This window comes from Teleopsis dalmanni, chromosome 1 (genome assembly GCF_002237135.1).
Source record: "Teleopsis dalmanni isolate 2A chromosome 1, ASM223713v2, whole genome shotgun sequence".
NCBI classification, from domain to species: domain Eukaryota; kingdom Metazoa; phylum Arthropoda; class Insecta; order Diptera; family Diopsidae; genus Teleopsis; species Teleopsis dalmanni.
In genome coordinates, this window is record NC_051846.1 from 212,679,546 (window position 1) to 212,695,111 (window position 15,566).

The 15,566-nt window shown below is 31.3% G+C and overlaps 1 protein-coding gene across 2 annotated transcripts; it reads right to left on the reverse strand.

The window, feature by feature from the left end:
• Window positions 1-1,738: 1,738 nt before the first annotated feature.
• On the reverse strand, window positions 1,739-3,251 carry LOC119671811 (deubiquitinase OTUD6B-like). Of its 2 annotated transcripts, none has more exons than XR_005251842.1 (2): window positions 1,952-3,251; window positions 1,739-1,837 (listed from the first exon to the last, which is right to left on the reverse strand). XR_005251842.1 is itself a non-coding variant. In XM_038082608.1 (2 exons), exon 2 carries the CDS (start codon window positions 3,042-3,044, stop codon window positions 2,118-2,120), a length of 927 nt encoding a protein of 308 aa, XP_037938536.1. In that variant the 5' UTR covers window positions 3,045-3,089; window positions 3,150-3,251; the 3' UTR covers window positions 1,739-2,117. The 2 variants fall into 2 exon arrangements, 1 of the variants encoding a protein (XP_037938536.1); XM_038082608.1 differs by having other exon boundaries at window positions 1,739-3,089; window positions 3,150-3,251.
• Between the last annotated feature and the right edge of the window lie 12,315 nt (window positions 3,252-15,566).

Below are 15,566 nucleotides of genomic sequence, written 5' to 3' on the forward strand. Positions count from 1 at the left end.
TGTAGGGTTCTTATTAGATTTTATAACCAAATCATATTCACATGTACAGCACATAAAATTTTAGTACGCAATTTAAAATTTATTCGTTTAATTTTGCAATTAATTTTTTTTTTATGAATCTAAGCTCGTCAATAGAAATATGCTAAATAACCTGTTACTTGTAATTTAAACAACCGAATAAAAATGCAACTTTAATTTAATTACAAATGAACAAGAATGCATTTCGCATTAGAAATTATTCGGTTTGGAATTTGTCTGGGAACAAATAAATGAATGTTGGCTTTTTTTCCTTCCGTTGATGGTCTTAAATCCAGTTACAAATTAGTAGCATTATGTGTTAGTACTTGCTAAACATGAATATCTGATTAAATCCGATATAAAATATCTAGTAAGAAAGGAATTCTATATGCTGTGCAACATTATACGAATATGAATATATATGACTGCCCATGTTAGCAACTTATATTTTTCTTAGTTGCTGATGGGAATAGCTCCTTATAATCTTCAAGAAGATAATAATAATGAATAATAATAGTAGTTTGTCCTGCAATAAGGGAGTAACCTTCGAGTAGAAATGTGGGTAATAGTGAGAGAATTTTCAAGTGAAAATTTAGTTTTTAATCAAGTGGATTTGTAGCGCTGACCAGACCTAAATATATATCATTATACAATATTATCATAATAAATTTTTTAATTTAGATTCAAATTGAAATAATCATGATTAAATATATTAACTTTTATTTTATACAGCACTATTCTGACTCTTAAACTTGGTGCTATTATGGATGATATACACATGATTCGAACCAATCTAATTGGTTTAGTACTTAATGGTGTGTTCATGTTCGTTTTTTACTGGTATGCATCCAAGGAGTTTAGAACAGATATTTGGAAGAAAATTGGAATAGCTACAGTCATTACAATGGGTTTTCTAGCTTATACAAACTTTGAAGATCCTGCGAAAGTTGAATTCCGTTTGAGTATGATAATAACCACAGTTTTGGTGTGGCTAGTTGGTTCACCACTGTTGCAAATCAATAAAATAATTGAGAAGAAAAGTACCGAAGGCATGCCATTTCCAATTATATTTACTGGTACATTGGTTGCTGCGTCTTGGACTTTGTACGGTATTTCGATTAGAAATACTGCGATGTCGGTAAGTAACAAAAACCATATATTTTTTCCATATATTCATAATGTTTTCTTTTAGTATCAAAACCTTTTATTGTTTGTACTGAGTGCCATACAATTATCTCTATTCGCCATTTATCCAAGTACGCCAAGCGAAGTTCCGTCTAAAACTGATGCCGCCACAAAACAAAAGAAACCAAATACTCCAAACAAAAAGAAGGATTAAAAATTTAACTTAAACACATAATTTAAACATCTATGCTTTTAAAAGTTAAAATTTTACTTATAGCCTAATACACTGATGCAAAGTAGTTAGACATTTTTATATAAGTAATCTATGCAATGCTATAAATATTATATTTCAACAATATCTGCAATTTTTGACAATAATTAAAATCTTCCAATCATATTTTTAATAAATAAATAGATATATTATTTAACTTAGTAAATGACTATTAAAAATTGTAATTGTAAAACAATGAATTTTAAGAGTAAAAACTAATATTTCTAATTGTACAAAATTTAATATTAAAATATAGTTAAAATAGGTATTCTATTTATAGTTAATTTAAAATTATACACAACCGCTATAAATTGTTACAAAATAAAAATACATTTTAAAAATGATGTATATTTATATAAATTACTATAGTTTTGTTACAAAGCCGCATATGTAGCTCTGTGGAGATGCACCGCCACATCATAACTAAAATTGAGAAATTTTATTTTATAAAAAATTGAATTTTTATTCATAAATTGAATTTATTACAACTTGCGTATTTATTTAAGCAGTATATGAAATGATTTTAAGGATACGTACGTTGATGAAACAAAGTTTCTTTTATAATTAAATTTTGACTTTTTTTTGGCATTGTCCACACCAATTGGAACACTTTGGATCATAAAAATAAAAAACTTTAGTTCTTGTATTTTAGGAGCCTTAAAAATTCGTAACAATTTTATTAAATATGTTTTAAATGCAGTATTTATTCATCATCCGTATGTTCTTCCAAAAGCAACGCCACCGTTGAGTTATAATGTTCGCCTAGACTATACATATGTCGGTGGTAAGTTATTGTTAACTTTGGACCTTTGAATTCGTTTCCCTGTACCGTATTTGAACCTTCAGCTTGAATAACTTCGATTGGTATTTCAAGTACAGATGACAGAGCCTTTAACTCAATATGACCACCCCAGGCAGGTGTGCTTTGCACAGACTTACAGTAGTGTTCGAATTGTTCATCGTCCAATAGATTTCCGGTATGTGGGTCAGTCATGAAGCATATAAGTGTATCCTTATTTTCACGTATGTATTTGGCAGTTTCTTCACGAAGTTCATCAACGGTAAAACCATGTAAATCATGCAAACCAAGTTGATGACGAATGGCATTGTATAGGCAGTCTCCATCTGATGGCACTTCAAAAATCATCAAATCCATTTCTTTCAGTTTTGCTACTAACTTTCGTTGCTCCACCGCTTTGGGTTCGTTTTTCGCGTCTTTGCTGGCAGCAAGTATATCCTCTTCTCGTTGACGTGCTTCGTTTGCTTTTTTATTCCGCCGTTTTTGAGCTTTAGAAATACGTTCTGGTTTTTCCTCATCTTCTGCATTTTCTTTATTGTCCACGAGCTCTTCAGTGTTGTGATTTTCATTAAGCAAAAGGATTTGATTTTGTTCTTGCAATATTTGCTGTGACAGCATCAACTCCTGCTGTTGTCGCTGTATTAAATGATTTTCCAATCGAGTGATTTCTTCCAATAATTCCTTACGTTTCTTTTTATCGTTTTTTGCACACTTTTTCATTTCTTGTATTTTAGCCTGTAGCTCTTTTTTTTCTCGGCGGTGTCTGGCAGCTAATTCATCAATTGATATTTCTTGCAATTTATTAACCAAAGATTCGGTGGTAGTCGTCATTGTTTTTTTATATTGTATAATATAACAACTTTATTCTAAAACGAACTGCAATTGTGTTGAAATTGTTAGTTTACAACATAAATTTATATTTCTAATTTAATTTACAATAATTTTTATAAGCGGCTCCAATAAAAACTTTTGACAGCTGATGTACTGTATTGTGTTGGTTCTCAATAACCACTATTGTGAATTGCTGTTATTTTAAATGACAGTAGTTGCTTGCAATTTTAGAAATTGTTGAGAATATATAAAATTTTGAATATAATGTTTTTTTTAAATTTAAATTGATAGTAAAGGTGGTTACACAGTTATTAAAGTTCAATTTATATTTAATTGATATTATTACTATCTTAAAATTATTATTTTTTGAGCATTATCTGATTGCACAAAAAGAATATATTCTAAATCATGTTATATTAATAATACTTATAATATCAAAAATCACAACATGATTGTACTCATAAAACGTCTGTTCCACAAGTTACTCGTAGTAACTTTGAGTAACACTGTGTATACACAAGTGCGTTCCATCATCAAATTTTCGTGTATTATCCTGTAAATTTTAAATGTGTTTTACTTGAGGTTTACTATGAGTAGCTCATCGAACAGACCTAATGTAATGGAGGAACAGATATAAAAGAATTGAATTTAAATTGAATTTGAATTTTAAAAATGACTATATTTCAGTATAAAACCTGCTTCACAGTCGTAGAGTCAGGCTCATATCACTCCTAATGCTCTTGTTTTGATATAGGATCATGGCGGCAGAGCCAAAAAATATTCATAATAACAACAGACGTCCAAAATTCTTTTTAAACTCTCCGGATGTTGCTGACAAAGTCGTATACAAAGCATTAATTGAAGTGAGCAAAAATTTTGACCATATTGTTATGAGAGACAAAAGTGTTATGAAAGAGCATTTACATATTTTTGTTTCTTTCGATTCACCCAGTTACCAAACAAAGTCTTTATAATTATTTTTTATATTATTATGATGTGTTCAAAAGTACATATGTACGTATTTTCTCGACACGTACAATCACTAATGCCAGAGTTATGGAGATTACCAAGCAAATTGATATAATAAATGATATCAGAAAGAGGAAATATGGTCTACTCTAAGAAAACATACGAGCAGTATAGTTAATTCAGCCTTAAAGTGAAACCCGATTGAATCAAGAAGAAGGGGAGATCTAAAGATAACATCGAGGCGAATAGTATTCAGAGAGACATCCAAATCATTTAACGAGCTTAGATACATGGCAAGTAATAAAGACAACTGCAAACTTTTTCAGAAAGACTAAGTTCCTAGATATGCTATCCATTTCTAATTGTAGTTGTATGTAACGTCTGTTTAGCTCCATTTAAATGATGTACTAATGACGAACAGATGATTTTTCGAAAACATATTAATCATTCTAAAAAATTTAGCATATATTATATATGTACAAGGTGTCAAGTAATTAATTAAGATTTAAAGGATAAGAAATGCATTTGAAAGGAAAGCGGGACAATTGTGTGAAAGTTTCCAAATTCAAAAAATTTGATTGTAAATAAAGTAGATTCTTGGGCTGACCAAATAGCTGTTTAGTAGTCTTTAGAAATATCTAAATGATTTGATTATCCATATAAGTCTTTTAGATTGTATTTGTCAGGAATAGAACTGAGTTAAAGTTTAATCGTGGATTCACATTTAAACATACAAAGCCATGTACACTTAGGACGAGCGAGTGTAAGGCTAAGTTGATGGTAAACCAAATGGGAGATTTTTTGGGATTTTTTGCACTGCACACATTTAGCCATTTATCAACATGTATCGACCATCACTACATTATCGGCATAACTTAGAATTTCACTCATTTAGAACGCAACTTAGCTTAACTCGCACACGACCTTAAATTGTTTTATTGAAATTAGAATTTTGTCAATTTTTCTTGTTTTAAGTAATTAATATATACTACATTGGTATACTGAAATCTTCAATGAAAAGGCATTAAGGTTCTTCAATTAAAACATTCTTCTATAGGGTTGTTGATAGCCAAACAGGGAACACTTAGTGTTAAATGTTTAACCTTATAGTAAATATAAGATGAAATAAAATAATAAATAAATTAATTACATAAAATATTTGTTAATCAATAATTGACATCCTTTAGGTTAGGTTAGGTTGACATTCAATTGACATCCTTAAAACTATCAACAAAATTAACTAATTATGCGATTTTAAACAAGTTCATCAATTCATACCTAATTGAGGAGTTGGCAAAGTACTAAAACCTTTGTTTTAGTTTCTCACAAGTGTTCATTAAATATTTTTCCAAATTTAATATTCCCAAAGAGTTGCTACTGTTAATCTAACCGAAAACAAATTCTACATATGGTTAAGTACGTACATCCCCTAATTTTCTTAGTGATATTGACATTTCAATACCAACACAAAGTGACACATTCCTACGTGACGTCTGACTTTAGTTTACTTAGCAAACATAAAAGCACAATTCGTCTTCGACAAAGACGAGATGAAGAAGGCAATTTAACCTCAAACTAAAAAAAAACGAATGAAGTTAAATACCTAAACTGAATGCTGCAGTACTGAACCACTTCAGGCTTTAATTTATGTGGATGGAAAGGGAAGGATCACACCAATGAACCAAGTCAAAGACGAGAAAATTAATATCTGAATAAAGTTCTGTGTAAATACGAAAATAAACGAAGTTATGTGGTTTTATTACTTACTCATTCATATGAACAAGTTTACTACAATTTAAAGTAGTTCTAAGGATTAAGAACAGATTTTTGTAATTTAATTTAAATATATTTTACATAATATTAATTCACTACATATTAAATAAAATTCTTTAGAAGATATTAGTACAAATACAGAAATTAACCCATAAAGTCACAGATTATTCAAAGAGTGACCTTTAGAAGTCTTTAGATTAAATGTGGAGAGGGATTATTTTTTGCTTTTTTAAATTTATTTATATTTATATTTTTAAATATTAAAAAAGTTATAGTAATTATTATTCAAGTCCTGTGTTTTTATGATTTATGGTCAAAAACTGCCTACAACATCTGCGGCTCGAAAATGAAAATTATAAAATAAATTTAAAAAAGTAATATTTTAAATGTTTCACTTCGGTAGTTGAAAATTCTGACAGATTGAATTGAAATGTTTTTTGCTGAAATTTATTCATATTATTTTTATATATACAATAATATTTTCATTACTTATTTTAATATCACAAAAACCTATAACCCTGTTCGTTTCATGTATCAATTCTGGGAATACCAACGAGTTAGTTATATTAAGTGTCAGGTTGTAAGAAGTGTTTTAGTTTAATTTAGTTCAGGTATCATTAATCCTGATGAGGGTCCAAACTCCGCCTTAATACAGCGTAATGTTTTCGAATAGAATCGACAAGGGTGCATTTGGTTCATTTTTACATATGATAATATCTTCAATAAGGCCCTTAAGAGATACTAAGAAATTTTGCTGTTTAAGTTGTTATTTGTAACTACCACTAAGGACGTACCAGAAAATTTTAGGAGATGGAATATAAACATGTAAATGGATTATACTATACTTATATTTGAGGAAAATTATCTCAAATCTAAAGTCTGCAGGGTGAAATGTATCATAATAGATTGACTACGTAACTGTCACTTATGAAACGACATATATAGAGAGGTGTATAAGAGAATTAGTTTTAGACGAATCATCACATTCTAATGCCCGACTAAGGGAAATAAATATATATATATACGATGTATATAGAGAGGTGTATAATAGAGTTCGTTTTAGACGAATCATCACGTTCTTATGTCCGACGAAGAGAGATAAATATAGACAGTTGTACTCGATTGGTATGTGGTTTCATGACAAGGTTTTAGAATTAAAATACAGTATAGTCATGTTCACCTCTTCCCTTCTTACGTACTTCATTTCACATCAACACATTCCGTACTATTTCAATTCCATCTAATCACTCACTCATCCCATGCTTCATTTTATATATATTGTATTTATATTCTGTTTGCAAGGGGTAAGAGCTGATAAGGGAGCAAAAATCGTAACAAGAGCAAAAGAAACTCGGAAGGGAGAAACTTTTTTAAAATGTAGGTTTTTATTGCAATTGTTTCTTTTTTAGTCATTGTGGGTAGTGTTAGTAGAGTTAAGGTAAGGTCTTAGCAGATCCTGTTAGTAGAGGTGTTAAAGAGAGTAGCAGGCGGTTGAAAACACTGCGCCCGTAAGTTCTATATGTATTTTGTATATTTAAGTTTTGTAGAATGAAATATGGATAGAAGTTATAACTAATAAATGTATGAATCACTTCGAATGTATCCACTAATTATAATGAATTTGCTATTTTCGGTTTTTCACAAAACCTCAAACGGTTTTCAAAGAAGTGAGTCTGCTATCCTTTATCCTTGTGGTATTGTGTAGCTAAAGGTGCATAGTCATTTTATGTTAATTTATTTCAACAACTTTAGTTTTAATTAATTTTTTGTTTTCGAATTGAATTTTGTTCTAATACAAAACTATGTTTTTGACAATTCCGTAGTTGAAACGTTTTATTCTGCCACCCGAACTATTGAAATACCAAAAAAAAGGTATAAATATTTATTTAAATTTGTTAGTTTTTATTTTAATTAAACTTTTTTTTGTCTGTAATTGTCGAATTCGAAACATTATTTATTTTGATATATAAAATAAACTTTCCAAATGAAAAAAAAAAACAATTACAAAATAGGTAAAATTGCAAGAGATCCTTATTGAAACTAGAAAGCATAATGGTTTTTAGATCTATTCGTTTTTTAACAAGTTTTCTGAAAATATTTAAACTCATTAGTTGGATTTTTTACTTGATGGGGCCCATATTACCCCTCCGAAGAAGTTATGGTTTATGCCAATACACATACACATATTCACTGCTCTCAAAGGAATAAGAATGGGCGCTTAAATCTCGGCTGTGTTGAGAACTAAGCTGAGGCAATAACACAGTTTAAGAATTCCATTGAAACTACAGATAACTACAGGTTCCTACTAAGTGTGGTAAATTCTTCAAATATCAAAAAAAATTATTTCGAACCCGTTTTACAATTTTTATCAATAAATTTGTATTTCAATTGTTAAAAAAGCAAACTTTTTCAATGATAATTTAATTTTTTATTACAGTTTACGATAAGCATTGTCCATAAAGAGTGTTATTTGCATATAACGACCCTTGGTCCTTTGTTTTCCGGTCATTTCGCCCTTATCTTTTGTTAATAATTCATTGTTTAGAATTAAAAAAAAAATGCTCTGATGGTTGTCTGGGTATTTGTGTATGTCCTTTGGGCTTTTTTTATGGAAATGTTGTTGGTTTTGATAACAATTGCAGCTAGTAGGTCTAACAATACACACATTAGCAACTCGGTTTAATGTTTTGCTAATGTTTACATTTTATCACAGAGATACTTTTTATATAACTAAATTTATGCAATAGTCGATGAAATAGATAATTTATTGCTGTAAAAAATACACGTAGTATATAAAAAGTATAAAAAAAAAATATAAATGATTTTGGATACTGTTTATTAAAACTGTCATGTATTAAACTGTTTATACAAATTTATTATAAGTGCAACTCATTTAAATCAGTGTAAATTGTAGGATTGAAGCAAAAAAATGTTCCTTACAATATTAGTGGGTGTCCATTTTACAAGAAAATACAGCTGACTTTGGCCCTTTATAAGGACACATTCTGATATCACAATTTTAGGGATATACTGACTGTTATAAGATCGGGATCAGGATCGCATCCAAGAAATATCTCTAGTTCTTCAATTTTCTACATTGGATAAACTCTTATAAGAGTTTTATGATAAGTGACCTCATAGTGCATTTCTGGTCGTAAGTTTCTTCAGCCATCCTTCAGCCATTTCTTCTGAGTTTCTTCAGCCTACCATGGATGAATAAGATAAGATGAAAACTAATATTTTTAATATTATTATATTCGATAAATCTCTTAAAAATTAAAAAAATGCTAATAACTCAATTTTTAAAGAAGCATGTGAAAGTAATTGAATAAACTTTGCCTGAGAAATTGGCTATGTTTAAAATATTACAGGTCATAGACCACAGCTCTATAGAAAATAATGTATGATATTTGTTGTATAAATGTATTGAACTCATTTTGAGAAACAACCCTAACTTATCCCTGCGATGACATTTTTTTTGGCAATACGTCAATTTAAGTGTTCCGCAGTAATATTTGATCGAATATTCTTCACAAGAATTTTACTACTTTCTTTCGCTCCGACTTTATAGCATTAAAGCTGATTGGATTTAGGTGCTTGAGTTTATAGTGCCTTGTGAATGGTATAATGGTAAATTTGCTGAGTTAATAATGCAACATAAATTGACCGACTATGTATTATTGAGCTTCTTCAAAATTTTCTCCATAAATTATAATAATATCATTAGTCTGATATAACGAGAGCTTAGCTATATCGTTATAAAACTCAGTAGAAAAAGTTGTTCAGAATAATGAAATTTAACAGAGGTTGTTGTCAAATCGCTGTACGCAGGATATGAGCATCTGCTCAATAATGAATTTTCTTACAATCTGTCTATATCGAGGTGCAGTGTAATACACATATTTATTAGATGTAATCTATAATTCTATCTTGAAACTTACAAACTTGTAAGTTTCTGATTATACTTTGACTTTGATCCTTTTTGACTTAATATTATGTTATTATTAATTTAAATTATACTGCATAGTTTCGAGTTCAAATCTTATCTAAATTCAACACATACGCCTGTTTGCTTCCGCTTTTACATTATCGCAATAAAATTCTCGAACAAACATACAAGAAATACTTTTTCAATTTACACAATACAAATGGAGTAAGAATTGACTTCTATTCGAATTGCCTGAGACCTTTTCCAGCTGATTTCCCATTCAAGCGAAGCCATTTAACGAATTGTCAAAAGCTACCTTCAGAGCAGAAATTATCTTAGTAAGGCAAATAAACACATAAACACTGAATATGTCTTAATGATATGGCAGCATGTAGTCCTCACTATTAATGCCACATAGATTGCCATATTGTATCCTTTGGTAGTTTCATGAGCCACAAAAGTTTTATTGGCAATTGGCGGCTGTTGCTCATGTGAATATTTAAGCCTAGCACCGAGAGGTACGTGTTCGAGGATCATAATTCGCAAACTACAACAGCAAACACAAACACACAGAGTCACACTTTTATCTGCTTTGGAGGCACATAAATGCCATAACTTTCTTCCGCTTCCTGCAGGATAATCCTTTACACATTTTAATGTAACTACAAATTGTGTTCGACTTCTGCACTTCTTTACTGCTATTTACTTTTCGTTGGGTTCCAAAGACGCAATGCTAACAACAAAGTTATGAGCACCACGTCGGTAGCGTTAAAGTAAACTCCGGCATCAGCGCCTACGTCAATGAACGAAATTCGTGGAGTGGCAGGAATAAGCGGAATATATGATTGCAGTTGGTATTGGCAGCAGTGAAGTTGCTCATTTAAATTCATTCGAATTTTCATATCTCAAACCACACAGAATTTATACGACTTTGCTGCCACCCACTCATACCTAGCCGTCTTGTTCAATCTTGAAATGGGGCTCACCTGGTAGCCCAGCCAATTTGTGCGTTTTCTTGCAACTCTAATTTTTATTCGCCCCACTTCTCTGCTTGACGGCGGCGTATAATTTTTCCAACATAGGACTATAAAAATGATTATGATTATATTGTCTACCGCTTACACCGCTCACTTCTCAGTTGCCTACGTACGGACACGGGTACGGGTGCTGCAACCGCATTACATTTGCTGAACACCGCCACACTCCGCATGCTGTGGTGATTATCCTTAAAAATATTGTTTTTTGTGTTTTGCTTTATTCCATAACTTGAAGTAAGGATTCGCATCTCGCGTTGGTACGTGAGACGTGGCATAAAACTTTAACTTCCGCATCCGTTTTAATAAATTGCTTATGATTGCTCCAATAAGCGATTCTAGTGAATTTATTGCAACCTACGAAGGAGTCCGTATGCTAGTATGCTAACTCTGGGTATGATTCTCAATACAGTTGGAAATTTTTCGTAGTTTGTGCCGTATTCCCATGAATTTTTTATGATTTTATCTGCTAGAATTTGTAGTTAAATCATGAAATCATAAAAAATAATTGAAATTGTGAAGTTTGCCCGGGGAAATTTTTATTAAATATTCTTGCACGGAATTTGAAATTGCTTCGATTGGTTCGATTGGTTCGATCGGTTTGATTTTGATTCAATTTACTCGAAACGTTTAAATTTATTTCGTATTTCATATAAGAACCAAATCAATCCCTGCAAATTCCCTTTCAAGGTAGTAAAAAATTAAGATACATAAAAAAATAAGATACATAAATTCATTGCTTGCCTTGGAAATACTCAGCTATGGATTTAACTTCTCAACTTCTCAACTACGCAAGTAGCTCAAGACCTCTCGCGTGGTGAACAGTTGATTTGTAATATATTATATTTTCCTATAGTGAAAAACGCTGAAATGGACTGCATAATCCATTCAGCGTAGTCGGTAATATATATGGAATGTAAAATCATCGTCTGCTTCACAAAGGTTTTAAAGTTCGTCATTGTACAGGACTGATAACTTCCGTCTCTCATTTTTCTGGTACCTAAATGGACCAAAGATGGTTGATATTTAACATTTATTTTACTTTTTTAATTTATTTGGATGACTAAAATAACAATAACTACGAAGAGGTGAGGATCCTTGTTTTTTATTTTTTTGTCTGACAAAAAATAGGGCCTTAAAAAAACTTCAAGGTCCCTGGTTTCCAGTATTCTTAACCTATCAGTGTATACCTATATAGTATCTCTGAAAGCCATTGTAGTTCATTTATGAATACTGGACACCTTATGGACATATTATTGTTTGAATATTCGGTTTTGCTAGATCCTTCATTATGTGTTTATATTATCGGTATTTATGTTGGTTAGTTATCTGCTGCATATAACGTAGTATATTATTTTGGAGTTGGAAATTGTCTTAATGGTATTTTTGAACATAAGCTTGTATAATGTAGGATAAAAATTACTAGTAATAATTGTTAGTGAAATGTATTTGTCACTATCAAGTTGGAACAAAGGAATACACCATAAACTAGGTTGGGCTTTATGACAAGCCCTCGCACTGCAAAAATCTTATAAGAAATACTGTATATATTTTTTTGTGAAACTACCAGAGCAGTTGTAGTTGCGAAGGAGAGCAGTCATCTTTCATAAAACAAAACGGATTTAATATTAATATACTTCTTATTCTATACACCTAGTAAAGGAAGTGATTAGAGCAATTAAGTTAACAAGTTTTAACTTGTACAGAAAGAAGACTTCTCAAGTAAGTATAATACCTGCAACTGTAGACGGAGATGATATCATGAAAACCAAAATCTGTACTTAATTTGGAAACATAGGCTTCATCAGAAACTCATACCTTACAAAATATAAATATACGAGTATCGAACACGTCAAAATGAGCACAGATTTCATAACAAGAATCCACATAAAATTGCAGAATATTGAGTATGTTTGGTACATTATTGAACATATTTTCGTACTAAATTCTATAAAAGAAAATAGGCTATAATAAGACTAATTAGATAGATAATATATAAATTTTAAGAAGACATTATTAAATTATGACTGGAGTGTACTGGACGATAATGGTTCTTAAAGGTATGGGTATGGGATTGGATTTGACATAACGTCCTTCAAACGATAAATTGAAGACGATTTAGAAGGGTATATGATAGCTACAGATACAATTATTTAAATTCTACTTAACTCTTAGTTCAACCCAATCTATAAAGTGTCCAACATAAAAATAAAAATATTATTTCAAAAAGTTAATTTTTTATTAATTGTAGGGTGTCAATCAATTTCTTCGAATTCTTAGTGAGTTCGGATGTAAATGATTGTGAATTTAACAGAAATCAATACCTAATGAACACTATTCAATTTATCAACACATTACGCAATACATTAGAAGTGAACATTTGACGTTTTTAGAAAATGTGTTAAAAAATGTTAAACATATTCTACTTAGTAGTCGAAATCAAACGCTTTAAAATCATCAAAGTCCTCTGCTCATTCTTGTGCAGAACGTAGTATATTTGAATGATGATATCACTAGAAATACCAATAGAGTTTAATCGATCCAATTCAGAAAGGTCTTTGTCAGTCAGCGATGAAATGAAGCCCTCTGGGCGCAGGTGCTCATCATAGGGACAATGGTTGATGTAGTCCAGCACTTCTTCCTGATACTTTGCAGCAACTCTGCGGAGTGTGAACGAAGATTCGGAGATCACATCCAAGCATCTTTGGATAACGTTTGGACGATGACGGTACATATGCACAAATATCTTAAAGCGATAATCAGTGAATAACGTATTTATCGCTCTCTGGATCATGTGGTTCTGAGCAATGCGTAAGTTTACCAATTTCGGCATAAGACCATTAAAGAACAAACGCAAAGTACGCTCTGGAGAGTCGAAGTCACTTTGTAAGCAAATTTGACGGTAATTCAAATTTGCAGTATGGCACGGTGTATCCGGCTTTTTTTGAGAAGTTGCGCCTTTCGTTCCTTCTTTGTTGGCTGCTGTTGTCTGCGCGATTGTATCTGCTATTGACGGCAAGGATGAGTCCGCGATTGTTTCCAAAGCCACACTATTTGGAAATTTTCGTTTTATGACATATACCGTTGCCCCTTCTTTGAGAACATAGGACTCAACAGGTTCCGAGTTTTTCATTATGCGTCCCGCACATAAGAGCTCCTGTTGACACGGTCTAATAGTTGCAGCAGATTTTTCCCATATCAATGACTTCAACTTACTCACAAGAGTCTTGGGCTCCACGCTGACCTCCACTGTCCTATATCCAGGCGTTCGGATTTTTAATTTCATTATGCAAGCAAAAATTTTATAGATGAAAAAACGTACCAAAAATCAAAAAAAAAATTGACGTTTCTTGAAACGAGCTCATACGAACTCAGATATAAAATAACTTGTATTGATATAAATTTTACTTTTAATTTTATTAATCAAAAATTTTGAAGATATTCTTACCTACTCAGTTTAAATAAATTAGTGAAAATAGTTCTTTTATATTCAAGTGGAGTCAGTACTAGACAGCTACAAATTACCAGATTGTAGTTTACATACAGACTTCATAGTCATACATATAGACTTCATGAACAGCAAACCAAAGAATGAATTTGAAACGAGTGTATGCTTGAATCTAAAAGCGAGATTTAGCCATGATATAAGTATTTATTTCCACACATATTTACTCCAAATAAGTACAAAATCTGATATTTATTACTCAGGCACACTGTTATGATCAGAGTGACGAAGTAAAGAAAGTGTTTCATTGGTGAACTATTTTTAATCAAAATTTCTCTCTTACCGTCATTCCCAATTTATTTATTTAAATTTAAACCAACAAGAATTTCATAATATGGACCTAAAAACAAAATAGGAGTTTTTAAAACAATATTGCTTTTTACGAGACATTGGAATTTGGGATGACATGGCGGTAAGCTGAGCACGACTATAATTTCTATTAGTCCTGGTCGTTCATGTTCAAAGTTATTTAGATCTACTTTCCAGCATATGAGCCCTTGCTTCTTTTACTCATTCCACAATAGCTCAATAGAAAGCTCAATAGAAATAAGGAGCTTTCAGTTATCAGTATTCAGTTAGTTATGCTTATTACTCCCACTCCCTGAAATTACAAGGGAGAGGAAAAATGGAATCAAAAGGTTTTGTAGCTATTTGAGGAAGATCGAGTCCCTTTCATTTCACCTGTTCATTGACTTATGATTTCTTTACAATGGCCTTTTGGCTCGGTTAGTATGTGGTTAGTATGTTATATATTTCATCAGCTTTCCTTACTTAAGCTTCTTGTGATCTGTTGTAAATATTTATTGATAAATATGTGCAGTTCTTCGAGATATTAAATTAGTGTTATTAAATTTTATTTATGTTAAGAATATTTAAGTTTTTAAAGTGGCTGTTGAGATATTAGAATATAAACAATTGTTATAGAAACAAACAGCTAATAACTTCACTCCTTCGCAGTCGGAATTGAAAACATATTTCATGATGTTTGCGCATATCTCATCGAGCCATAAATTTGGAATTTATAAATTAATTCAGCTAGTCCTTAGGAATTCCACTCATAACTACTTCACACTATCTTCACATTTTCCTGTTGAGCGAATTTCAAAATTACGCATACCCTTGTACGAGTAATCCTTAGCAGGCACACATGCAGACCTCGAGCAGAATTCGGGTAACTACAAACAGAATCGGCGAAGGTTTGATAAAGAAATCAAAAAGTCCTTGCACGCAGCAGACGTTGTGTGTTTAGGAGTCGCGTGCGCGTATCTTTCGGCGTTTCCTGCAAAATTTTATATCTCACAAATACACAAACT